Genomic DNA, 25486 nt, shown 5'->3' on the forward strand with positions numbered 1-25486 from the left:
TCCGGGACAATAACATTGAGGACAATCGTAGTTCTGGTTGGCGAAAGTGACAGCAGAGAAACGAGAGCAAGTCCTCGGCAGTGGACTTGCTGGCCAGAATTAAGCATGGAGCTCACAGCTCCCGGGTATCGTTGCAACGACTGCGGTAACGGTGCATTTAATTAGCTCATTAAACATGAAGTATACATCACTGTGTCTACACACAACTCTGACAGCATCTGATTTCAACAAGTTTACTAAAACGACAGTCATGGCCTTGACAATACTGAATGCAGAATACTGGTGTACACAGATTTTACAGAGCTGCTCCTGAGAGCCAGGTCACAAAATAAGGTTTAACAGATGGGAGAGGCCTGAGGGAAGGCAAGCACACTGATTTTTATTGAGAAAAAAAGCTTATATACTGTAGGGTTGCTGAAGTTTAATAAATAAAGGTCAACTTATAATATATAAAAACAATATAAACATTTATATGCTACATGCATATCATATAATTTAAAGTAATAATTTATATATGGGGAGAGATGCCAATCTATGTTCTTCCGATTTTTCTTGACAAGGCACACACACAGGAGGTGTCTATCCGTATCCACCGCCAGCCCACCAGTTTATTGTTTTCTGATGTCAGTGCTCGGACGTAGGTTTGGGACGTTTTGCACTGAGAGTTCCAGTGTTTGTCGTCAATCCCCCTGCAACCGTTTTTGACAGGCCTGGCTTCTTTACATCTTGTCTCATAAAAATATTGTTTGACGGGAGAGTTGCCGGTTTTGATCTCTCCCAGCACCGTGACCTGGTGTCCGCGGATGTCGATGGCCGATGACTTGTCGGTCACCCACAGGCTCTCGCTGTCGCACACGGAGTACTCCCCCCGGTGACTCTTATGCTCCGCGTACCTCTTCCTCCGAGACGTTCTGTTGGCCGCCACAGGGTTGCCCACGTAATCCTCCATGAGATACAAGGGAGGGGGCTCCAGGGGGGTGCTGTCACTCAGCAGGACCCGGGGCGAGCTGTAGCGTCTCTGCTGCCGCAGCACTTCGGTGTCCATTGCCATCACCGGCTGGAACGCCGACCTGGCCGGCTCCCCGCGCTCTGGCTTGCGGGGGGCCCCTGCTTTGGGCAGGGTGCTCTGGTAGTTCTCCTTAACGTCCACCATCTGCTTGGAGAGCTTGTTTTTCAAAATATCGGCCTGGATCAGCTTAATAATCAGGGAATTTAGCGAGTCTTCAGGCAAATTCCTTTGATCCATGTTGTTACCTTGGATGCCACGGAGATACGCGAGAAATATCACATAAAACAAGATGGACATCACCTTGTTCACCTGTAAGATCTGAAAAAGAAACACAGGTGTTAGGAGCGGGCAGTGGCAGCTGAGTCCACGTCACTCTGGGCTGAGCAGCCCTGTGAGAGCAGGCAAGAGAACTCAGGCTCCTCTCTGATGTCCGGAGACCAGGGCCGCCGGTTTCTTTCCTTGGGAAACACTGCCTCCATAGGAATCCTCTTAAATTTTTTTAAACCTTATTTTTATTACATTATTATTATTTTTTAAAGATTGTATTTACTCATGAGAGATCCACAGAGACAGGCAGAGACATAGGCAGAGGGAATCAAGCTCCCTGCTGGGAGCCTGATGCAGGACTCGATCCCAGGACCCTGGGATCACGACCTGAGCCAAAGGCAGATGCTCAACCACTGAGCCACCCAGGTGCCCCAAATTTGTTTTTTTAAATTAAATAAACCAAAACCATGAGTCATGAGGTCTACATTATAGAGGAGTTAGGGCTGTCCCCAGGACCCGGGGCCCCAGGAGCCTTTAGAACAGAGGGAGGAGGAGGTTCACACTTAGGACTTCCACCTCTGCTCTCTTTCCTAGACAGACATCCCCCATGGCATCTGCATTCGATGTCTGCACTTATCTTCAGACTTCTGTTGTGTGTGCATGAAGTCCTGCCACTTGTTTAAATACCACTTGAGCCTGAGAAGACCACAGTCCACTCCACCTTGGCAAATTATGAAGAAGTTGAACCTGAAAATTGTAAAGGGATATTTACATTCTTCTGGCAACAGGAGCAGACTTGCAATTGTGTCAAGGAACGGAGCTCTACCTCCCTCCCCCACACCTAATGCAGCTTCTGGATCTCTCAAAGGAATACCCTGAGGCTGGGGTCCCATCTGCTGCCTGCTTGCTGCGGCATCACAGCATCTTCCCCCGCCAGGCCACCTCTGGTGGAGCTGTTCTCCGGCCCTTGTAATGAGCTCATGGGCTGCTCCCCACTCTGAGAGGGCCTGGCCGAGCTCTCCAATGGACATGCCTCACCAGGGCGCCCAACTGCTTCCCAGACACTCCCTTGCAGAAGATAGAGGCACAGAGGCTCAAGTTAATGCGCTGGACTTGCCCCGAAAGGCAAGACTCCTTGTGGATGCGTTTGTTTTCTTGTTTGGCCTTTACATGCTAAGTTTCTAGAACACAGTGTTTCTTCTGGTGGTTGCATTTTCAGCTTGCTTTCTCCCTGTTTAAATGGTACTTTATTTAACCTATCCGCCCTCTCCTTTGGTTGCCAGAGCAGAACCGCGACACAAGGTTTCCATTGGGTCCTTATGGAATTATAGGGCTTGTCTCAAGATACCTTTCTGGCTGGTCTGTCCCTCACCAGAGCTTTTCCGAAGGCTGGCGCTGGAAGGAGGCTCTTCAGGTGGGGAGGGCTGGCAGCCGGAGCGATCTCCACCTCGTCCCGTGATCCACACCACCCCCGTGAGGTATCCATACCTTAGTTACCATTGCCACCACCTTACTGCCCCCCAGGGGTTCACAGTTTCCTCTTTAAAGCTCTCAGCATGGAAAATAAAAAACCTTCCCTCCATTCACCTTTGGTACTTGCAGAGAGACTTCACTAAATCCAGGGGGAAAATAGAACGGAAATAAACAAGCGAGACACAAGAATCAGAGAGCAGCCCTGCTTACCAAGTGCCCATGTCTGAGCTTGCCCACACTAACTGGCTCCTGAGACTTCCAGACGCAGACTCTTCCCCATCTTGTCTGAAGCACTGCTCGCTTGTCCCCAAAGGCCAACAAGGCTGCAGGCATTCTGCTCCTACTTCCTCCCCCTGGCTCTTGGCCCACCTCTTTGATAAGGGGATCATCTTCCTTCCATGGGAACCACTCTTTGTGGACTACTGACTCCTCAAGGTCAAAGCCGAGAGAAGGATGCTAGCTTTGCTGCCCACCCCTAGAGACTGTTCTAAGAATCCTATTATCCTAGGAAAGTGGTTCCCACAGGATAACTACTCTCCCTCCCATTCTGCATATAATTGACATTTCCTTCAACATTACAGACCCAACAAAATGAAGCTGGAACACAAAACGTATGGCCTGCATGCAACTAGAATTGCATGCCCTTTCTCCCCGCTCCAAACAGAATACAGCTGCAATAAAACAATCTGGGACTAAAAGTCTATCAAAAAAGTTTATTCAGTCTTCCCAAAGCCCAGCCACTGCAAGCTAAGATTACGCAGGATACCTGCTCATAAGGAAATAGATCAAGTATGGTCAGGGAGGGGAGGTCCCAGAGAGGATGAGGGTTGATGTACATACAGATTGGCCAGGTAATGATAAGGGTGTATCCACAGGAAGAAGGATGGATGGTGCCAGTGGGCTGGGGATGCAAAAGGAAGCGTCTGTGTGGCTGGTGCCTGAACGCAGAACCAAAGGGCTTTAAGGGTAGAAGAGCCATATGAAGAGAGCACTGAATCCAGCTCCTTCACTGCATAGGTGAGGAAACCCTATCTGCAGTGGAAAGAGGAGAAGAAATGCACAGGGAAGAGGGGTCCTCTAGCGGCCTTTTCTGTCAGATCACACCTGGGCTCGCACGCCCCAGCCCCAGCCCCAGCCCATTTGCTCTTTCAAAGCTGCCCGAACAAGCTTTAGGAGCCCTGTACGCGTGCTGTTCCTTTCTGCTGGCAGGCTTTCCTCCCCTCTCCTGTTGAAATTATACCCATTCTTCGGTGCCTGGTTGGAAAGCGAACTTTTCTACGAGGGCCTCCAAAAGCAGTGAGGCCTCTGAGAAGCAGCAACTGCCACTTCCTCTGCATTTCTGCAGCATGTTTCCGATTCGCTGCCGTGGCAGGTCTGACAGGCTTCAGGGCTCTAGGTACTTTACTCACTAGATTCCCTCTCCTCCAGGGCCCTCCAAGGAGCCCCTGCCCGCCTGTGGGCCTCCCGCCCTCCCACCCCATACCGACACCATGGTGAATACAAGGTGGAGGTGCAAGTCTGGATGCAGTGAGTCAGGGACGGAAAGGAGGGTGGCTGATGGCAGAAGAGCCACCTCATTTGCAGGGCCTAGCGCAAAGGTAATTTAGAAGCTGCAGGGTGGTGGCAGATGTGACTGCATTTGAGCCAAGACTCTCAAGCCCCTGCATGCATGCCCTGTGTCCATCAGATCTCACTTACAGAACACCTATTTAAAGGTAAAATTCTTAAGGACTTCAAAATGGCAACCACAGCATTAAACTGAATGTAGAGTCCCCTTCTTGAGTGCAGGAGCTTGGACGATGGGCATGCATACCTAGGAAGCCAGCCTTGGCAGCAGGGCAACAACGTTCCATTTTGGTGAAACTGTTTGAAGGTGAGAGTAGCCATCCATTTGAGGTCGGGAGAGATGGGCAAAGCCCACAGAGTGCTGCGTGGAGGGGGTCAGGTTCAGAGCCTGGGACAGGAGCTGTGACTTCAGCCTGGAGATGTGCAGAATGAAAAGGCCCTCATGACCACCTGCTTTCCTCCTCTGGGCAGTGGTGACCAAGGACTGTGGGTTCTAATGAGGCAGTGGGAGAAGTCAGAATTGTCAGGAAGGAACACTGTATCACTGATATGGCTCAGAACTGCCAAAGCATGCTGATTATGAAAAGCAGAATATGGGGTAGCCCGGGTGGCTCAGCAATTTAGCACCGCCTGATCCTGGAGACCCGGGATCGAGTCCTACATCGGGCTCCCTGCATGGAGCCTGCTTCTCCTTCTGCCTGTGTCTCTGCCTCTCTCTCTGTCTGTCTGTCTGTCTCATGAATAAACAAATAAAATTTAAAAAAAAACAAAGAAAAGAAAAGCAGAATAACTTGTAACTGATTTTATTATTTTTAGCTTCTGCCCAGACAATACTTAGCTGCTGTACCTGGGCTGACTGCTCCTAGCAGCCCACCTGGTGTTGCACTGCCTCGGGGAGCCCCAGGCATTGGGTGCATTAGAACACAGGTCTCCTGACTCTTTCAGGCAACTTTGACCCTTCTCGGATCCCAAGCACAGAAACTCAGCCGGAAGAAATCAGGCCATCATCGGTGGGGGTGGGGGTGGGGGTGGGGGTGGGAGAGACACACAGAAAAAAATTAGTAATACAAGAGTTTCTAAATGCCTCTTAGCATTGGTCCTACCCCTTCCTGGAGCACCACAATTCCTTACCATTGATTCCAAAACCTTACCATGATACTTGAGATAAGCTGTGGGAATAAATCAACTGCAGACTGGTAAGTGTTTCTAACCCACTTGTAAGGCTGTATTAAAACCCAGCCGGAGTGCCTGTGGCTGCCACCTTGATAATCTGCTTGTAGCTTTTTCATGGAGAGTAAGTCCAAGAATGTTGCTATTAGAACTTCCAAAACACAGATGTTTGAAGCTGGAAAGGGCCCTGTGGAAACCCCTCATTTTGTTTTTGTTTTTTTAAGATTTTATTTTTTCACGAGAGACACAGAGAAAGAGGCAGAGACACAGGCAGAGGGAGAAGCAGGCTTCACGCAGGGAGCCCGATGCAGGACTCCATTTCAGGACCCTGGGGTCATCACCTGAGCCAAAGGCAGATGCTCAACCACTGAGCCACCCAGACGTCTCAAATCCGTCATTTTTACAAGTAAGGAAACTGAGGCCTGGTGTGGGGATGGAGGGCTTCGTCTAAGATTAGACTCTTCAGTAATGGCAGAGAGTGACAGATGACACGGTTCTAAAGTTCAAGAAAAATCATGTGGCTTGTGCCTAAATCACATTATTGTGAGGGTTTAATAATGAAATCTATGCAAAAGCACTTAGCACGGTCTCTGGCCTGCAGTGGCACCCTGGGAATGTCAGCGGGACATGAATTTGAGTTCCCTGTGGCAACAGAGCGGCTGCATGCCTCCCTGCATACATACGAGCTACCAAGCAGCTGAAGTCAGGAATTCCTTTCCACATACAGCCCACAGCAATCTGCATCAGCACAGAGCTTTCTCTCAAATGCCACTGCTAGCAAGTGCTTGGATCTCGGACCAGCCACACTCGTTGTGGCAGAAGTAAAGATTGTTGCAAATTGAAAGCACAGAGCACAGGAAAATCACAAAAGCAAACACGCATGAGAGGCTGTGAAGTGGTGTTTCTGGATAAGCTGAGGGCAAAAAGAGCCCAAATCTGATCTCTGGCTCCTTCTAGTCACCAGAGTCTGTATTTTCCACCCCATCTTCTGGAGTAGGCTTTCCCAGAAGACTAGCTCCCTGGAGTCGGGAGTGAAGAAAGGATGGCGGGGCCAGATTGACCCAGGCAAGGCACATCAGTGAATTTTTCGATTTAGTAGGACCTCTATGCTTCTTCTTTTTTGGTCACTATTTTTTTTTAAAAGATGTTATTTATTTATTCATGAGAGACACAGAGAGAGAGGCAGAGACATAGGCAGAGGGAGAAGCAGGATCCCTGCAGGGAACCCGATGTGGGACTCGATCCCAGGACCCCAGGATCACACCCTGAGCCAAAGGCAGATGCTCAACCACTGAGCCACCCAGGTGTCCCCTCTGTTGGTCACTATTAATAAAGACCCCATCTAAGCCTGCTATTGTGTTATCATTGGCCACATGTCTTCTCTTGCATGAGGGGCCATGTCCTCTTCATCCACCCACGACTGCTGCCTCACACGGGGCTGCAGGGTCTCCCTGTCTACTTAGTGAATGAGTGCCCACCAGGATCAAGACCTGCCCAAGACACTGCTCCCTGGCCCAAGATCCTGTATGGGCTTCTGCCAAGCCTGGTCTGGAAGCCACTCAACTCTGCCTTCTTTTCCCAAAGAAAATACAAGCCCTGGCTCTGAAGTAGGCCATGGTCCCCAGGCTCTTCTTGGCTATAATTGGAAAAAGACCTGTTAAAGACCTCAGTAAAACCCCCTTCCTACACTCTCCCCAGTGCCCATTTCCCCTGCACTGAGTTTTCCAAGATCCTGACCAACTAGCAGATGCTATTTTGCTCACTTAGAAATGCTTTCCCACATATGGTGTTTTCTCGTTCCCCGGAGCCACATTCCTACAAGGTTTCACCATCCCTCAAAATACTCAAAAGAGAGCAATTTCTGATTTCTCCTTTCTGGCTCAGTTTACAACACACACACACACACACACACACACACACACACACAGAGGGGTTTGGGGTAAAGCAGCTGAAATGGATATGAAAACTAGTTGGAGAGTGGGGTGTGACAGGACCTGAGTGTCTTCCCCATCCCTCCCCACACCCCGTGTCTGTCGTTTCGCACACAACACCTGGGGGCGCTCTCCTCTGAGTTCCAATCTACCTTTCCAGGACTAGCTTCCCAGCAGGCGCACCACCTCCTGACCTTGGACCTAGAGACTTTACTTGCTGCACATGTGTGGAGTGAATACTTAGCCCAGCTGGAGTGGGAGCATCAGGAACAGAAATGCTAAGTGCCAGGGACTGTCGTTCATCAAACCTTTAATCTCAGCAGCTCCTCTGAGGTATGTACTAACATTCCCCATTAAAGATGGGGAGACTGAGGCACAAGATGGTTAATAACCAGCTAGCAAGCAAGCAGCAGAGCCAGGATTTGACCACAGTCCCACTTTGCAACTGAGGTCCTTAGGGATTAGGCTATGTGGTCAGTCTGTCCCTGCTCTTGAATATTCCAGAGAGTTTATTTCCAGAGGAAGTTCAGGTTTAAAGGCTGGAACCAGGACAGGTTCCACCCAGCAGGTCGAGCATCTCTGCAGGAATCCTCAGCTCTGGGCAGCAGTTCTCAGTGTTTGAGGCCACCACTCCTGTTTCCTCCTCCCCATATTCTCTCTGCAAGTGTTTGTCATGCAAGGAAACAAACTCCTGTCCCCCTTAGGCCTGATGTCCTTCCAGGTCAGCCTCTCCACGGGTCATCCATCCCCACATAGGCCATGTGTCGTAGTGGACGGAGCACCAGATGCCCCATCTCAAGCCCTGGCTCTGGCGCCAGTGCTGGAAATCGGGGTGACTTACAAATAAGGCACAGAGGCTGTGCTCTGGCTGTTCTCAGGGAAGAGGCGTGAGATCAAAGTGGAAGCACTTTTTAATTTGCCAAGTTTTTAATATGCAAATTCTAGAGATTTCATTGTTTCCGGTACAGCCACACTCTCTGGAGGCAAATGCCTTTCTCTGGCTAGGTTAACAAGGACACTGTCCAGCTGTATCCAGAAGGGCCTAATTCTTTGGAGAATTTCTGCAGCCATGACATGGTCTCTGACTAATGCTAAGGGCTCAAAAGACTACATCCTGCCAGATAACCCTAGTATCTTGTTCAGGGACTGGAAAGGCGGAGAGGTGGTAAGGCGATAGATTTAAAGTAGAATGACAAAAAGGAAAGGAATGTGGTGGAAATACTAAACTAAAGCCATATAGAAGGCTGGCTAAGCTTGCTACCCATATCTTGATTGCAGAATTAATTCAAATTGGCTTTGTTCTAAAACCAGGTCCTGAGGCCTGAAAATTAGTCGGGCCATATAAAGATGTTCTGACCCATGACAAGGCTGGTTGCAGGGAGAGAGAGAGAGATCCTGGTGGAGCCTCCACGGGGGGATTGGTCTGGTTTTGGTTAATCTCTTTATTAATGATCCGGAAGCAGGATAGAGGAAAAAGTGGCAGATTAATTAAAACGCACAGATGATGCTCAAAAGGAAGGTGCTACAAACACCGGTGAGGACAGACCAATTATTCCCCAGCACCCGTGGGGGTTGGCAGCCTGGAAATAGCACGATGAGATTCAAGCTGGAAACACATAGGTTAACTCACTGGGGGCGAGATGAATCCAAAACCAACAAGGGAGGGAAATGGTTGTAAAGGGATGAAGGGAAGGAGCGACTTGGAATGGCTACAAGGAGTAAATGAGAAATGAACTCACATGACTAGGGCTATGTGGGTTTCCATGGCCTCATCTTCTTCCCCTATAGCCCTCCGTTCTTTCCTAAATCCCATTCCATTCATTCTGAGCACCCTCTGGAGTGGTGGCAACTCTTACGTTCCCTGTTTTATGAAGCACAAAAATACTCAAACGGAGCTTCAGAGAGGGCAAGAAGTAGAGCCAGGATTGCAGAGCCAAGTGGATGGCTGTCACCAAAAGATGCCGACTGGCTTGCTCTGTGTTCCCCCAAACTGGAAGTGAACAGTGACAGGAAGAAGGAAGAGCCTCCTCTCTGTACTTTGCTTTGTGACATCTTGTTTGAGAGCCCTGGTCCCTGGCAGACCCTCACCTACACAGTCAAAATAACAGGTGAGAGCAGAGGCAAGGAGGTGGATTGCTCTCCTGTTCCTCCTGTTAAAACTTATTTTTTAAAAAATATTTTATTTATTTGTTCATGAGAGTCACAAGGAGAGAGGCAGAGACACAGGCAGAGGGAGAAGCAGGCTCCATGCAGAGAGCCTGATGTGGGACTCGATCCCAGGACCCCGGGATCATGACCTCAGCCAAACCCAGATGCTCAACCACTGAGCCACCCACATGCTCCTAAAACCTCCTTATTAACTCAGAGTTCAGAAATTGTCTGACATGGAGAACACTTGGCCCAAGATCTGGGGGAGGACAAGGTCCTGAACTTTCAGGGGATGCTGGCTTCCCAGTGGAAACAAGGCACACAGTCAACAGGGAAGGCCTATCCTAGGATGAAACAAAACAGAATAGAGCATCTCAAAAGGTTTCCTTGCCTCTCTCAGTAAGGAATTTCTGAAACTAGTCTCTTCTCGGAGGCCGGAAAATGAGCAAGACGGATTCCAGAAGGGACAAGGAGCCTGTATCCGAAAACCAAACTCAATGCCCTGAGCTGGAAGTTGAGAGCTGTGAGTTTGCTTTTGCACAGCTGTTGGAAGAGGAATTTTACATTGTTCAAAGCACACCCTCTCCTCCGGCCCCAAGGCAGCGAAAGACGGAAGGTATGGCGCATGTCAAAACAATGTGCATCAGCAGCTCCCAGAGCAAGGTAGCAGTTATTCCTCAGGCCAAGGAATCCTCTGGCGTGGACCTGTCTTGGCAAAGACATCTGAAAGGAGCTTGGTATGCCAACACAAGCCCCAGGAAATCCCGATTTACTTTATCCTTTGCATACTACATACTCTGATTTCATGGCCAGAGGGTGGACAAGGAAGGATCTCCAGAGAAGATCTGAGTCAATCCAGCTACTGGCCATAATGGCATGTATTTATAAATTTAGTTTTCTTTGTTCTGGGCACTAACAGTCATTCATCACTGTGCAAAAAGGTGTGCATATATGGGCTCGTGTGTGTGCAAGGGTGCCAACACACACACTCACACACACAGAGGCTATTTCTAAATTATTGTATCACTTAATATTCTAAGACATTTTGATTTTGGTTTTGGTTTCTGCATTGGGGGAAAACCCCTCTTCCAAGTGTGAGAACACACAAGGGAAGGTTGCTTCAGTTATACAGACAGTTGGGGGTACAGCTGGCATTCGACTCTTAGCATCAGAGGAGAACTGTCCAAGTCAACCTTCTGTTTTAGATTTATGCTTCGTGTTGGGGTTGGATTTATGTGTCAAGCATCTGCATTACCTGCGAAGTGCTATACAGCTGTAAGTCAATATAATTACAAGGTAGAGGCTGCTGAATTGATCCTTAATAAATATAATAAATTATGATGATGATAATAAATTACTTATCTTGTCCACCCAGCCAAGAACAGGTCGCAAAATGGCAGAAGAAGAACTTGGCTTGGTTGTGAGAGCTGGGAGCTAAGGGAAATCCCGAAGCACAACTTCCATTCACACTCTGGATGCCTCTTCCAAACCAAGACCACAGCTGACTTGGCAACGCCCAAACCTTTGTGCATCAACCAGAGCAGTGGCAGCGAGAAGGGGATCAACCCAAACCATAATGGTTTGGCCCTATGAGGACTTGGCTGCAGTGTGGTCAGATGGCAGCCTTTCTCCTCCAGGCTTGGCCATCGGGGCCATGTCAAATATAGCCTCTGTCTCCCCCTCAGGCTCCCCCCTGGTCTCACAGCCAACTTCCTTTCATGAGGATGAGAGATTGGCAAATGGTCCGTGGCTATCTTTGTTCTGGAACCCCTCTCCTGGAAACCTTGAGGTCTGAAGGCTCCAAGTGCCACGGCTTCCTCCTACTCTCCAGGGCACCTCTCCTCTCTGCTCACCCTGGCCACCATAATTCACCTGAGCACCTGACAGACCAGGAAACTGAGGCAGGAGAGACATCTATGGGACTTCCCAAGCCTCTTCTCACCGGCTTGTAAAGTGATGTTGGGATGTGCACACAGAGAGGAAATCAATCTTTTACCCAAACTGGAGTGTGCAGTAGGCACTTCATAAACATTATGACTCCAATCCCAAACAGTCTACGGCTCTCTTTCTGGGCAGCTGGGCTTGTCCTCTGAAAGCAATTTTGGCACCAACACTCCCAACCCAAAGCTGTCTTTAATCACAGACACAGTCATAATAATCGCTTGTAATAACAGCTAGCATTTACTGAGCCTCGCCATATGCTAGGGACTTTGTGGGACACTTTACATGGATTATCTCAATTAAGCCTCACAGATATGATTATTATCCCCACTTTGCAGTTAAGGAAACTGAGGCTCAGAGGGATTAAGTCATGTTGTCTGAGATCACACATTGGCTGAGAGGCAGAGCCAGGACATCAACCCCTGACTGTATGACCCTGCAGGGCCTTACTTGCAGCCAATACTGCAGAACAACTTCCAGTTCGTTCCAGAGAGTCTAAGGCACCTGCCACTTGCTTGGAGTGAACTAGGAAGTGAGCACTACACTAGTATATTAATGCTTCTTTCCCTTTTTACAGAAAGGGACATCAGGACAAAGCCTCTGAAATGTAAAGAGTACATATCATAGGCTAAGCCTGGTGTCACCAATTCATAGTGGCTGAAAAACATCCCCTACGCCTCATAGGGCTATTGGACTCACTTACATGTCCCCTGGCTTCTCAATACGTAAAACACTTCTTTCCTCCCTCCTTATTTGAGGAAGGAAGACCAAGAACCCAGGGGTTCTTTTTAAAAATTGCCGGATTTTTTTTTTAAGGTAAGACAGATTTCTGATACTTTGGTTTTCTTTGTAGTATATTTGCAAAAGGCAAGGAGTAATAAAATAATGTGGGCTCCTGGCACATTTCCTGTTCTGATTTACCAACAAAACCCAATTCTGCCACTAACGAGCTTTATAGCAAAGGGAGAACCATTGCTTGTCTTAGGGTATCAACTCCTGATGGTATTTCTCCATGAGGTGCTGCTGGTATTTGGGCAGAGTAGTTCTTTGTTGCTCTTTCTTGCCCTGGCCCCTATCACCTAATACCAGTCATGCACCCCAGTCACAGTGACAACCAGAAAAATGCACCCATACTCTCTGAATCCATCTCATCTGGGGAGGCTTTATCCTTCTTAGTTAGGAGTCATATGACATAACGTTGGTGGACTACAGTGGTGGTCCTTAACCATTTTTGGATCACTGACCCTTTTCAGAATGTGACAGATGCATATGTGTGCACAGAGAACAACTTTTCAGAAAACTTCCAAGGCAGTTCAGACTTCTTGAAGTCTAACCCAGAGGCCCATAGATCCTAAGTGAGGAATTCTCAAACTAAAGAATTTTTTAGGGATCCCTGGGTGGCGCAGCGGTTTGGCACCTGCCTTTGGCCCAGGGCGCGATCCTGGAGACCCGGGATCGAATCCCACGTTGGGCTCCCCGTGCATGGAGCCTGCTTCTCCCTCTGCCTGTGTCTCTGCCTCTCTCTCTCTCTCTCTATGACTATCATAAATAAAGAATAAAAAAAAAATTAAAAAAAAATAAAGAATTTTTTAAAGATTTATTTATTCATTTGAAAGAGTACGTGGGGGGAGGGGCAGAGGGAGAGAACCCCAAACAGACTCCTGCTGAGCGCAGAGCCCAACATAGGGCTTGATCTCAAGACCCATGAGATCATGACCTCAGCCAAAATCAAGAGAGTCATATACCTTAACCAACTGAGCTACCCAGGCTAAAGAGTTCTAAAGGTTCTTCCTAAGCTGGAATATTCTATTTTTCTATTACCCTCTGCCAACTCTGAGCCATTTCTTCACCAGACCAAATGATCCCCATTACTGCTCTCATTTTCTGATCCTCCCCATTTTTCTGTGTCACTTTGAGGTAATGGAGCCAGGCACCAACATCCTAATCCATAGCATGGAAGGTTATGGCAGGAAAGTGACCTGCCCCAGATGAAACAACAAATTAGTGGAAAAACCAAAAATAAAGGCCAGCTCTCCAGAGGACCAGTCCTGCACTGCTCATTTAAAAAACACAAGACAATATATTTAAGAACACAGGAGGGAAACCTGTCCACAAGGCTCACTGCCTATAGGGCTTCCTAGAGGAGGCAGAGGGGTCCCATGTGAGCAACCTGGGCCTTTTAACACTATCATGAGAGGGCTGGAGTGCTCAATGCCTGACTCCACCAAAGAGGTGGCCCGTGGAAGCAGAATCTTTCCCTCCTTCTTCCTTTTACAAATATTTGTGTAGCACCAGTACCATCCTTCACATGATATCCACATTCCTCAAGGGCTTTGGGATTGTGTGCATTTTCCTTCCCATGTCTGATCCCATCACTCTGGATGACCTCATCTCCAACCTGATGGCTTTCCATCCCTCTGGTCTCTCCTTTCCTCAATTGCTCCCAAGACCAGGGCTCTCCATTATCTTTGAAAACCTCATTGTTTCTGAAGAGCTTCTCTACATCCCAACCGTCGTTATGATTCTAGGGATGCCAAGCATTTAGTGCAGCTACACGTGCTCTCAGAGGAAAAGTTGGAGGTCAGAGGACTGCAGGGTGGTCACAAAACCTCGGGAGCTTAAGAGAGCTTTAAGCATCAACAGAGGCTCTCTTGATATAGCAGGTACCGAAAACGGATCAACCTACAAGACAGTCTAGCCAGAAAATATACTGGAGGCAGACATCATGCACAAGCACGTTGCTAGTTTAAAATGCAGCTGCCCATTTTTGGCACTCTGTCTAGGGGTGAAGTCCATGTGCCTTCCCCTTGTATGTGGGTGGCCTGTGGCTGTTTGACCAATACGGTATAGCAGAAGTCATGCTATATGACTTCCAAGGCTAGGCCCCAAGAGGCCATGAAGCTTCCACCTGTTCAAGCCCTGAGCTACCACATGAGTGGTCTGACAGCCCCAAGGCCACCATGCTGGAGAGGCTCCCCTGGATGGCCCTCTAGCTGGCCCTGCCAAGGCACCAGTCTTGCAAGTAAAACTGACCTAAATAATCCAGACCAGCCCATCAGCCAACTGAATACTACCTGTGACCTCTGCTGAGGCCACACAAAAATCACTTGGCCCCGCAGTCCTCAAAATTCCTGAGCCACAAAATCATGAGAATTGAAAAAGTGGTTGCATTTTATGCCACTAAGTTTGGAGTGGTTTGCTACATAGTGAAAGCAAACAAACACCCAGAGCTGCAAAAACTATACAGGATCAAATGTGTCGTTTGTTAGTTTCAATGATGACATTTCATGAAATTTGTCCAAGGGCGTCTGAGTAAATTCTTGTAGGACAGCTCTAAAATGGACTTCTAGGACTATTGCCAGCACACTGCTGATGACTTGAGGCTGGAATTGTGAAGAGGAGGGGCCCCTTGGAGCCGCCAATCATCTGAAGGTGTGCGCCAGCCCTGATGGGCCTGACCACAAAGTGGCAACACAGTGTGAAGCCACCCTCTACTCTTTGAGGCTTCAAGGTGTGTGTGCACACGCATGTGTGCCTGTGTATGTGAGAGAGAAGGAAGGAGGGAGGGATGGAGGGAGGTAGATACTGTGACAGACAGGCAGACAAAATTTTCCTAGACGGGGGGTTTCAGCTGAGTCAAAGGCCCCTGGACTGGTGTAATTTTTCTTGGCTAGGGAAAAACAGGGTGACTGGGAGTGAATGTCCCCTCCAAGGCAACCATCTGTGTAGCCCCAGAGGCCATGTGCACCTTGATCCATGTTAGAAACACCCCGCCCTGACATCGACTCCCCTGCCCCTGATATCCATGCCCTAGCTTACACTTTCCTCCCATCCACCAGAGAAATGATCAAGCTGGTGCTGCAGACAGGCAGGTAGCCACAGATCGGGGACCACAGGAAAGCGTGAAGGCAGGAACACTCGAGTTCAGAAAGAGCTGGCGATGATGTAGAGGCCCATGATGGTACAGGCCATCTAGAGTGGGTTGGGGCAGTGCCAGCAGCCCGTGGTCTTCAGGGGTAGGGGAAGAGCAGGGTTCCAACTAATGCATGTGCTGTTGGGAAAGAGGCTAGGCTGTGTGTGAGTGTGAGTGTGAGTATGCCTGTGTATGAATAGCTTTGTGTGTAACTGTGTCTGTAAACACGAATGTGTATCTGTGTGAATATCTGTGTGTCCGTGTGTACATCTGGGCTTATGTATCTGTGAGTGTGTCTGTGTGTGACTGTGTATAAATCTGTGTGTCCGTGTGAATATCTGTGTGTGCTGTGTGCATCTGCAGGTGAGTGTGTAATGTGTATGTACATATCTGTGTGAACAGCTGTGTGTATGTGTGAGTGTGTGGTGTATCTATGTGTGCATGTCTGTGTGAACATTGTTGTGTGTGATGTGTGTGTTGAGTGTGTGGTGTGCATATTTGTGTGGATATCTTGTGTGGTGTGTATGTCTGTATGTATGTGGTATGTATATGTGTGACTGTGAATATTTGTGTGAGCATGTGTCTGTGTGTGGTGTGTACCTGTGTGTGTGTGTGCGTGACCAGGTAGTGTGTGTCTGTGTCTGTCTGTGTGTGTGCAGTATGCTGGGAGAGGGCTGCTGACACAGGAAGAAAAACCAAGGGTTAAGAGGACTCCAAAGACGGGGTGGGTGGTGCACCCCAGTTTGTAGCATCTGTGGGACCTTGGACAAGCCTTTTCTTCCCCACCTTCCAGGCTTCAGTTTCCTCTTCCAGAGAGCGAGGGGATAAGAATAAATCATCCAAGATCCTTCCAGTGCTCTCAGTGTGCCCTCCACAGGGGGTCAAAGGCAGGGCTCTGGGCCAGTGCTCTCCTTCTGGCCCCCTGGACACAGGACTGAGAGATGGCCCTAGGGGTCTCCCTCTGCCCCTGGCCCCCACCACACACACACACACACACACACACACACACACACCCCGCGCCTGCTCTGCTAGGCTCAAGAGGAGGGTGCAAGGCTCCGGTGGCCTTCTTGGGTCCCTGTGAATTGGAAACATGTAAGGACAGGCAGGGGAGAAGCCCAGGAGATAGAGAAACTGTGGGTCAGGTTTGCATTTCTCATTATTTCTCCAGCCCTTCTCAAATTCCTTTTGTTTAGAAACCTCCTTGTTTCCGAAGGCCTCCCCCTCCCCCATCCCACCCCTGGAAAACTCTAGGAGCTCCTCCAGCCTGTAACCCTTCCCCATAACACGTTCCATATGTCGGGCACTCTCCACGAGACGCTTGCACTCACTTTCCTGGTCCCATCATCCGCGGGCTGCCACACTGCCTCTCCCTGGAAGAGCCGAGGAAGCAGGGGCGTGGGCTGGGGGGGCTCCTCAGCTTTTCTTAGGATTCTTGCAGGTTTGCCTCCTGAGCGCCTTTGGCCCGCCCTTAGACCCTCCTTGAGGCCCTGGGTCTGGTCTAACTGAGCGGTGCTCTGACTGAGCTTGCAGCATCACTTGCTTAGAGCGCGCTTTTAGAGAGGGCAGCACAGTGTTCTATTGTCTTCCCCTTCCTGGCTCGGCTCCCCCTCCTCCCCGAGGCTAGCCACCATGGTAAATAAAGGCTGAAGGGATTTTTCCAACGTGACTTCCAATATGCCTCATGGGGAGACACACAGACCTTCCATTCCTCCTCACCCACCCCTGCCCCATGCACCCCACCCCCTCGCCCCACCAGCCCTTATGACTTTCCCACGCATCTTTGGATGATTGCGCTTGACTCTTGAAAAATACAATGTGTGGCTTCGCACTGGTTTTTGGTGGGTTTGCCAAGAGGCAGAAAAGGTGGGTTTCCACGGCTCTGGAGGGTTTGCGTTGGAAGGGATGAAGACTTCAGACTGGTCAAGGGAGCCTGCGGACTGTGTAGCTCCTCTTCCACAAAAGCGTAATTGTACTTAGAGGCTTCATCCCTATAGGTGCTCTAGAGAGCAAGTAGAGGCCACCTTGAGACAGGCTGTGAACCTGATGATCACAGCCAAGGGCAAGTGGAGAAAACACGAGGCCCCAGGGGCTTGATCGAGGGTTCAGGGCCTTGCAGAACAGGCACATGGGTCCCAGGAAGAGAAACACATTTGCAGACATGGCAAAGCCTTCAACTCTCTTAGAGGAAGGAAGGTTGATACACTCAGCACCTGCTGTATGCCAAGGACGGCAATTTAAAATTTATATCCTACTGTCTTTAGGTTTTTTGGTCTAGATGGAGTCAGGAAAATCAAAAGAGGTTATTTCTATTTTAAAGCTGAGAAATTGAGGGCATAGAGGTAGTGAGTGATGAGCTCAAAGTTATTACAGCCAGCTAGAGGTAAGACTAGAACCAGAAGCCCCACTCCCTGACTCCTGGTCCTACACTCTTCCTGAAAGACAACCCTCTCTACTCTCAAAGTCCTAAAGAGAACATAGGGCAGACCACATGCCTGTGATCCCCCAAGAAGCAGAGCTCCTTCATCTTTCTGTGGCTTCTGGGAGAGCCCCTGTGGGATAAAATGCACACCACACTTTTCTCTAGGCTCGCTGGGTCTGCAATGGGCCAGCTTATACGAAGTGAGTCATTTCCGAAGCCAGGCTACCTCTGGCTGCGAGACCATCCTCCTGTCCAGACAGATGGATGGAGCCTGCCATCAGCCCCGAGTTCTACACCCACTTCTTTATAAGCCACCCCTACTCCCCTGCTCCCACCCTCCCCCAACCCACCTATCTCTAGTGTGAGAAGATTTACTGCATTCCAGAGAGATCAGGCAACAGGTTAAGCACAAGTGCATGTTAAAAACAATCTTTCTCCACAATACCTGCATTAAGAAAATGACAACAATAATGAAAGAAAACACATCTGACAATGGGTTTGGGTGATGCACGGTGGCTAATGAGACGGCTGAACTAACATAATTGGGGGATCCGACTTCAGAAGCTTTCAATTATGCTCAATGGGCTTGGCGAGGCATGCTGCAATTTGGTGCTAATGAGTGGATTAATCTGGAGGAGAAGCTGAGACCCACGAATGTGCAGGAATGCATCCTGACACCGAGCTGGGCATGCCACAGTGGGGCCAATGGGGACCTGATGGACTGAAGTGGGAAAGGTTGTAGGCTCAGAGTAGGGCAGTCATCTCTGGCCAACTGACGAGTTCTTCCACCACTGGACCAACCCACAAAGCACTAGAGGAGCCATCTATTTCAGGGAGATCTATTGCAGTTTACTAGAAAGCATGCAGTAGTGAGTTTCCAGGCATACAGTCTAAATGACCCGATTAACTGGATTTAATAGAGCCGATCACAGAGAGCTCCTTCCAGACCTGAGGCTCTGATTCTGTGTTGATGTTATGAAGGCAAAACACTTTACCACAGGGAGGATAATGGGGCCACGGAGATGTGTGGGAGCAGCGAGTGACTTCCACTCCCCCACCCCCCACCCCCACCTCCTGTGGGTGAGTCACATGGTTGGGAGGGAGGGGATCGCTCGCTGCAGGCTATGGTCAAATGGAAGGGTCTGGAAATACGCTGGCACTGATTCAGAATGTGGAATCTTTGATCCTAGAACATGATACATTTTAATTCCCCTTGGTGATGTTAATAATATAGTTGGCTAATGCCACACTAACAGAATTTATGAAGCGCCACTCATCCAGGAAAAGGAAGAAGTAATGACCTCAGTTTGTCCCTATTCATGCTTCTGAAGAGGCTGAGTGCAAATCAAAGTTTTGTGAGCTGAATTATATTTTGAAGAATACTAGAAAGGCTTATGACAAAAAATCTTATCGTGGATTCCTATGGAAGGCAGTAAAATGCCATACTTCAACTTAAAAAATTTATATATTAGACTTGTTTTAGCTTAAAGCAAAATCTAGAGCAACTATGCTATAAATACATTACAATTCCACAGTGAATACGTATGCTTGGAGATTAAATTCTTCACCAAGGCGTCAGGAAGACTTCTTTATCCTTTGATGAGCTCTTCAATTAACTGGGTGCCCTGTGAATGTGTATCATTCCTTATGGCTTATTCTCCAAACTAGAAATCTGGAAGAAGAAAAGAGGTAGGAGAACTTCCTACTGGAAGTTCCCATTTTTTCCACTCTTGTGTCTTAAACAATGTCAGCCCAAGTTCCCACAGTAAACCACATCTTGGTTTTCTTAAAAGGTCCTGATAAGGAAAGGAACAGAAGGAAAAGGAGGGTGAGCAGAAAGTATACATTCTACTTACTGAAGGTTCAAGAACACTTGGAATGTCAATAGTGATGATAGCTCACCTCACTGAGCAGGACCCCATGCCAGGAACTATGCTAGAACTCTAGAGTCATAACCAATTTGATTCTACAATAGCTTTCCCAGGAAGGTCCTCCAGTTCATAGTCTCCTATCTGAAACTCTGTATATTACTATATATTACCTAATACTCTCAGTGGGCCTGGGCAGTACCCCATGATTAAAAGACCTAATATTTCTGCTGCAAGATTTTAAGCACTCACCGAAGGGAGGGAGGGAGATCGCATCGATTCAGGTCATATTCTGTAGCCAAATGGATCTGCTGTAACCTCAAGAAATGACACTGAGTTTTTGAGCTTTTTGGATTTTTGAGTTACAAAGAAGAGACTGGGGGCATTTGTTATTCCCCTTAGTTCATAAATAAAGAAGCCACACCCAAGAGAAAGTGGCTTGCCTGAGATCACACCACAGCCACACAGCTAAGTAGGTAGTGAAGATTAGCAGCAGAGCTGGGATTCAAACCCAGGCATGTCTGACACCAAAATCCACGTTCTCAAACACCAGGCCATGCTGGTGGTGTCCCTCGGTTGAGTCCTGAGAGAATTAAAACTCCCTACAATGGTTTTCTGAGGAGACAAAATTAAACTGTGATTGCATACACCCTTTCTTATGTTTAAAGAATTTTTTCCTTAAATAAATTTCTCTAGAGAGAGTCTTTTTCTTTATAAAATAAGAGCATATTGAAGACTATTCTAAAAATGCAAAAGTATATAAAGAAATCTATCAGCTCCCACAAGTATCATTATGGAATATTTGTGTGTCCAGCCTTTTTTAAACACATGCGAAGTTTTTCTCCACATTCCAGAGTTGGGAATGTTTAATGTATGTCATTCTGTGACATTCTTACTTAATCTTATAATTGAAGCGTTTACCCATCATATTAGAATTCTACACAAACAGAATTTTGACAGCTACATAATATTCCATCATAGGAATGTGTTGTGATTTACTAGATCACAGCCCTTTGCAGGAAATTTCTTATTTCCAGTTCTCCGCTCTCATAAACAAAGCTGCGGTAAATGTCTTCGTGCGCAGAGCTGACCGTTGCTATGAGTTATTGCCTCGAGCATGAGCTCAGCCGATCCGCCAGCCTCGGGCCCATCTGCCCTGCAGCCACCTCAGTGTCACGTGGACTGGAGCCTCTGTCCTCCCTGCTGACTATCAGGTTGATCAGAGGCAGGAACAGCACATACACACTGTTTGCTGCCCAGCAAATTCATGTTTTTGGGTTCAGTAGAGCCCCTGCTGTGGATCAACAAGGTGCTGCTATTTCCAGCGCCTCAGAGGATTGCATTTTTGAAGCAACACTTGTCTCCTGAGGTCTCTCAGAACACAGAAAACCCTGTCTCCTACGCAGAGCCCCTCAGATAGGAACGCCTTAACTCCTTACCCACTGGAATCCACTTGAATATGCACAGTTGCGGGGACAGATCCTGGTACCCCCCAACTGTGCACTCTCGAAAGTGAAAGGGGGTACTATTGAGCATGTGGCCGGGGGGGGGGGGGGGGGAGGGCTGCACCACTGGCCTGCCCTGGGTTGGCCATCGTTTCTTTTAAGTGTCCACCTGTCCCTGGCACGGCCCTCTCTAACCGGACCTAGGATGACACACTGGTCCCACTCCCTCCCATTTGCTCAGGAGTCTCCTTCCACCTAGGCCTCCAACCTGGCTCTAGCCTCAGCCTGCCTCTCTACAGACTTCCTCTCCTTGGTATATAGAGTCCACCTGTTGCCAACCTTTAAAAAAAGAAAAAAATAGTTGTTTTCTCCAAGGATGACTACCTGGCCCAGCTGAGCTTTGCATAGGAGCACCTGTCACTCTGTCCATTTCCTCAGGCCCTTGCAACAGACAGGATCCCTACCTTCCATCACTGGGCCACCAGGCCCCTCACGAAGCAGCACTACCAGGACACCCCTGAGCATCTCATTTCTATCAGATAGACAGACACCTGCAGTCCTTCCTTCAGCCGCTGTGATAGCACCTGCCACCAGAACTGACCTTCCAGTGCATTCAATGCTGTTTCCCCAAATCCTGTTTTCTCACCTGTGCCTGTGACTGCACAACTGCACGCACCTGTCCATGTGGGCTAACTCTCACACCCCCGCCTCCAGCTCAGATCTCACTTTTAGACTCCATGCCAGAGAATGCAACTGCCCCCTGGGCATCTCCACTTGAATGTTTCAGAGGCATTTTGAGAGTGATATGTCCCCAACCAACATCACCACCTTCCCCCAAATTCTGCTCGTCCTCTGGCCTCCTGTGTTTGCTCCCAGGCAAGGGCACCAGCATTCACCATGTATGATACAAGCTTGAGTATTTGCCCTTCCCTGTCCCCCACAGCACCCTGATCTTTAATTCCAGGTGATACTGTCTCTGAGATGGTCTCTGAGACCCTATTTTGTCCTCTCCCAGACTCCTGGCATTTCTTCTCAACACCAGAATGGAATGAGCTTTCTCAGGTTGAGCCTTATTGGGTCACTTCTGAACTGCAAAAGTTTGTTCTTTTCTAAAACCTTCAGGATAAAGCCCAAATCCCTTGGCCCGGCATGGGCCCTTCCCAACCTGGCTCCTGGGTGTCTCCTTCCTAGACCTCATCTCTCACTATTCTTCCCTTACCCTTCACACGCCAACCACAGGGAGGGGCTTCAGTTCTGCAAATGCACCTGGTGTCTTCTCACCTCTGCATGGACTCTCCTGACCTCCCTCACTTTCCTGGCTGATTCCTATTTGTCTATCTGGTCTGTTCCAATTCCAACCCCCTGTCGACTTCCCTCAGCACTTTCCCATTCTTTTATAACCATGCTTTCATTGTCTGTCCCCCCCAGCAGACTGCAAGCTCTTTTTCCATGTCTGATGTCCTCAGCACCTACAATGGTGCCGAGCTCATGGTAGGTACTGTATAAAAGTTCTAGAAACAAAGTCCCTGGAGCAAAAGGATGAGCCTCTTGAGAAGTATGACCACTGGGGCACCTGGGTGGCTCAGCAGTTGAGCATCTGCCTTTGGCTCAGGGTGTGATTCCGGAGTCCTGGGATCGAGTCCTGCATTGGGCTCCCGGCATGGAGCCTGCTTCTCCCGTCTCTCTGTGTCTTGTGAATAAATGAAATCTTAAAAAAAATAAGTATGGCCATTTATGCTTTTTCCTTGGTATAGTCATTATTAGGTTCTCCCTTTCATGCTCACTCTTTTCAAAAGGCTGTTGATATGGAATACCTGCATCCCATAAAAATACTTGCTTAGAGTCAAGAGCAAGAAGGTGGCCAGGGGAATCAGTTGAGGATGCTTATGTGAGGGTTGGGAGAAGGGGTTTCTGGAAGTCCTGAGGGATGGTGGCTGATGTGGGTGATGGATCTCTCAAATGAAACTGTGTATCAGCAACTACCAAGAAAGGACTCAGCTGCCAAAAAAAAGGAAAATAAAAATTTCAATTCTAGCATCCCCCGCCCACTGTCCTGAAGCAGCAGGGTTGTGTCTCTTCAGGAAGGAGAAGCAGGGAGGAAGGTGCCTCTCTATTGTGTAGAGAAAGACACTTGCACTAAGGTGGGAAGGAACCTGCACAGAGGTCCGAAGGCCCTCTAGACCTGAGCCTCCTCTTCCTTACTCTCTATCTGCTACTAGACTATGATGCCTCCAGCAAGGCCTCTTGGTCCTGCAGTCCTAGTGCAGTATCCGCATTATACAGGGGATTCCTAGGGATGGGAGAGAATGCACAAGACCAGAGAACCAGCAAATAAAAGCAAGTTCAATGACAAATACCCACCATTTGCTTTGACGTGGATGGAACTGGAGGGTATTATGCTGAGTGAAGTAAGTCAATCGGAGAAGGACAAACATTATATGTTCTCATTCATTTGGGGAATATAAATAATAGTGAAGGGGAATAGAAGGGAAGGGAGAAGAAATGGGTAGGAAATATCAGAAAGGGAGACAGAACATAAAGACTCCTAACTCTGGGAAACGAACTAGGGGTGGTGGAAGGGGAGGAGGGCAGGGGGTGGGGGTGAATGGGTGACGGGCACTGAGGGGGACACTTGACGGGATGAGCACTGGGTGTTATTCTGCATGTTGGCAAATTGAACACCAATAAAAATAAATTTATTATTTAAAACAAAAAAAGGACTTGCAAACGTGAAATTAGGGCTGGGCCAAAAGTCTGCTTAGCCCCTGCTGTGATGGTCCAGGGAGGTCCAGGGAGGGCCTCCTACCAGGTCAGGGGGGTCCTGCAGCTCTAGGAGACACTGGGCTTCATTGTTCCTGAGGGCAGAACCCCCATCACATTCACCTTGGAAACCTCAGTGTGGAACACAGCACCTGGCACAACATAAGCTGCCCAGATCTTTGTATGGGTCATAAAGGATTTACTCACAGGAGCTGTACAAGGATCTGGGAAGAGCCAAATAGGCAAAAGGTAAAGAAAAAGGTGGCTGTGGGGCGCTGGATGGCTCTGACAGTTAAGGGTCCGACTCTTGATGTCAGCTCACGTTGTGATCTCAGGGTCATGGGATCAAGCCCTGTGTTGGGCTCCATGTTCAGTGAAGAATCCACTTGAGATTCTCTCCCACTCTCACTGTCCCTCCCCCTGCTCTAGCTCTCTCTTTCCAAAATAACAAAATATCTTTAAAAAAAAAAAAAAAGAAAAAGAAGGCTTAAATCCCTCATGGTGACAAAAAGAAGGTTTGGGCTCATGTCTTTAAAAAGACCTCTTAGGTGAGAGAAAGCAGTTTTGAAGTCGGCTAGAACCTCCCCAAAATATATGCATACTTTACAAGTAAACCTCAGAGAAGTGCTCTTCTGGCCCAAAGGAAAATAAGGCTTGAGAATTTTTTTTTAACCCTTAAGACGTTCACTGAATAACAGCTCTTGAAGTAAATTAAAATAGTCATTAATATAGCAATCTGAGGTCACTGATTTTCTAGAGCAGAAAGCAAAAGGCTAGCCCTGAGACTAGCTCCTGGCAGTGGTGGCCTCTCTGACCCTGCCACTTCTCTTAGCATCACCCTCCTGGGAACCCTGGGTCCCTGACAGGGGCGGGGGCGGGGGGGGGGATGGCACGCAGGGGTGGATGTGGGGAGGGGAACAGGTGTATGTGGGAAGAGACCAGTGAAGGTGGCAATGCCAGCCTTGAAAAACTGCCCAGTCGCCCAGCATCACAGGACATCAGTGTCTCTCCACCCCCTCCCCAGGCGGGTTCAAATCATAGCAACACAAAACTGACCAGGAGGGACAGAGTAAGTAACCACTGAAGGGAAAAAGTGAGGATGGTGGCAGTGGTGGGGCCCGGATACCAAAATAATTCCTAATAAATATACTGTTCCGTATATTTTCAAATTGATCATTATAGTAATTCAATGACCTATGAGAACCAATAGTCTTTTCATTTTAAATCTAAGCAAAATGAATCGTAGGAAGGTTAAATGAATCGCCCAATGGCAAGCAGCCAGTAAGTGACACAGCCAGGACTAGCACCCCCAACCTCACATACTCACGTACACGACATGCCTGAGCATGCTTTCCCTTCTGACTACATGGCCCCCAGCCCTCTTTCACTGACACACTCCTAGTGTTCTTGCCCATCTCATGAAGGTAATGCCTGGGTATAGATTTTTCAAAGTATCCCCATTAGTAAATAAATAAAAACTTGAAACTTCTTTAGAGCTTGATTATGTATAGATGACAACCTACTGTTAACTAAGTAACCTACTTCTTATCAGGTGATGCTTTCCTGAGCGGATCAC

General features: G+C 48.3%; 1 protein-coding gene across 1 annotated transcript in view; it reads right to left on the reverse strand.

Moving 5' to 3' along the window:
• Positions 1-219: 219 nt before the first annotated feature.
• The window catches only part of NTF3 (neurotrophin 3), a 70495-nt gene continuing 45228 nt past the window's right edge, over positions 220-25486 (reverse strand). Inside the window, exon 2 of the mRNA XM_025995373.2 lies at positions 220-1327. Within this exon, the coding sequence (XP_025851158.1) occupies positions 533-1327 (795 nt within the window). The 3' untranslated portion in view covers positions 220-532. The remainder of the gene's footprint in view (positions 1328-25486) is intronic.

The sequence above is a fragment of the Vulpes vulpes genome, chromosome 8 (genome assembly GCF_048418805.1).
Source record: "Vulpes vulpes isolate BD-2025 chromosome 8, VulVul3, whole genome shotgun sequence".
NCBI classification, from domain to species: Eukaryota; Metazoa; Chordata; class Mammalia; order Carnivora; family Canidae; genus Vulpes; species Vulpes vulpes.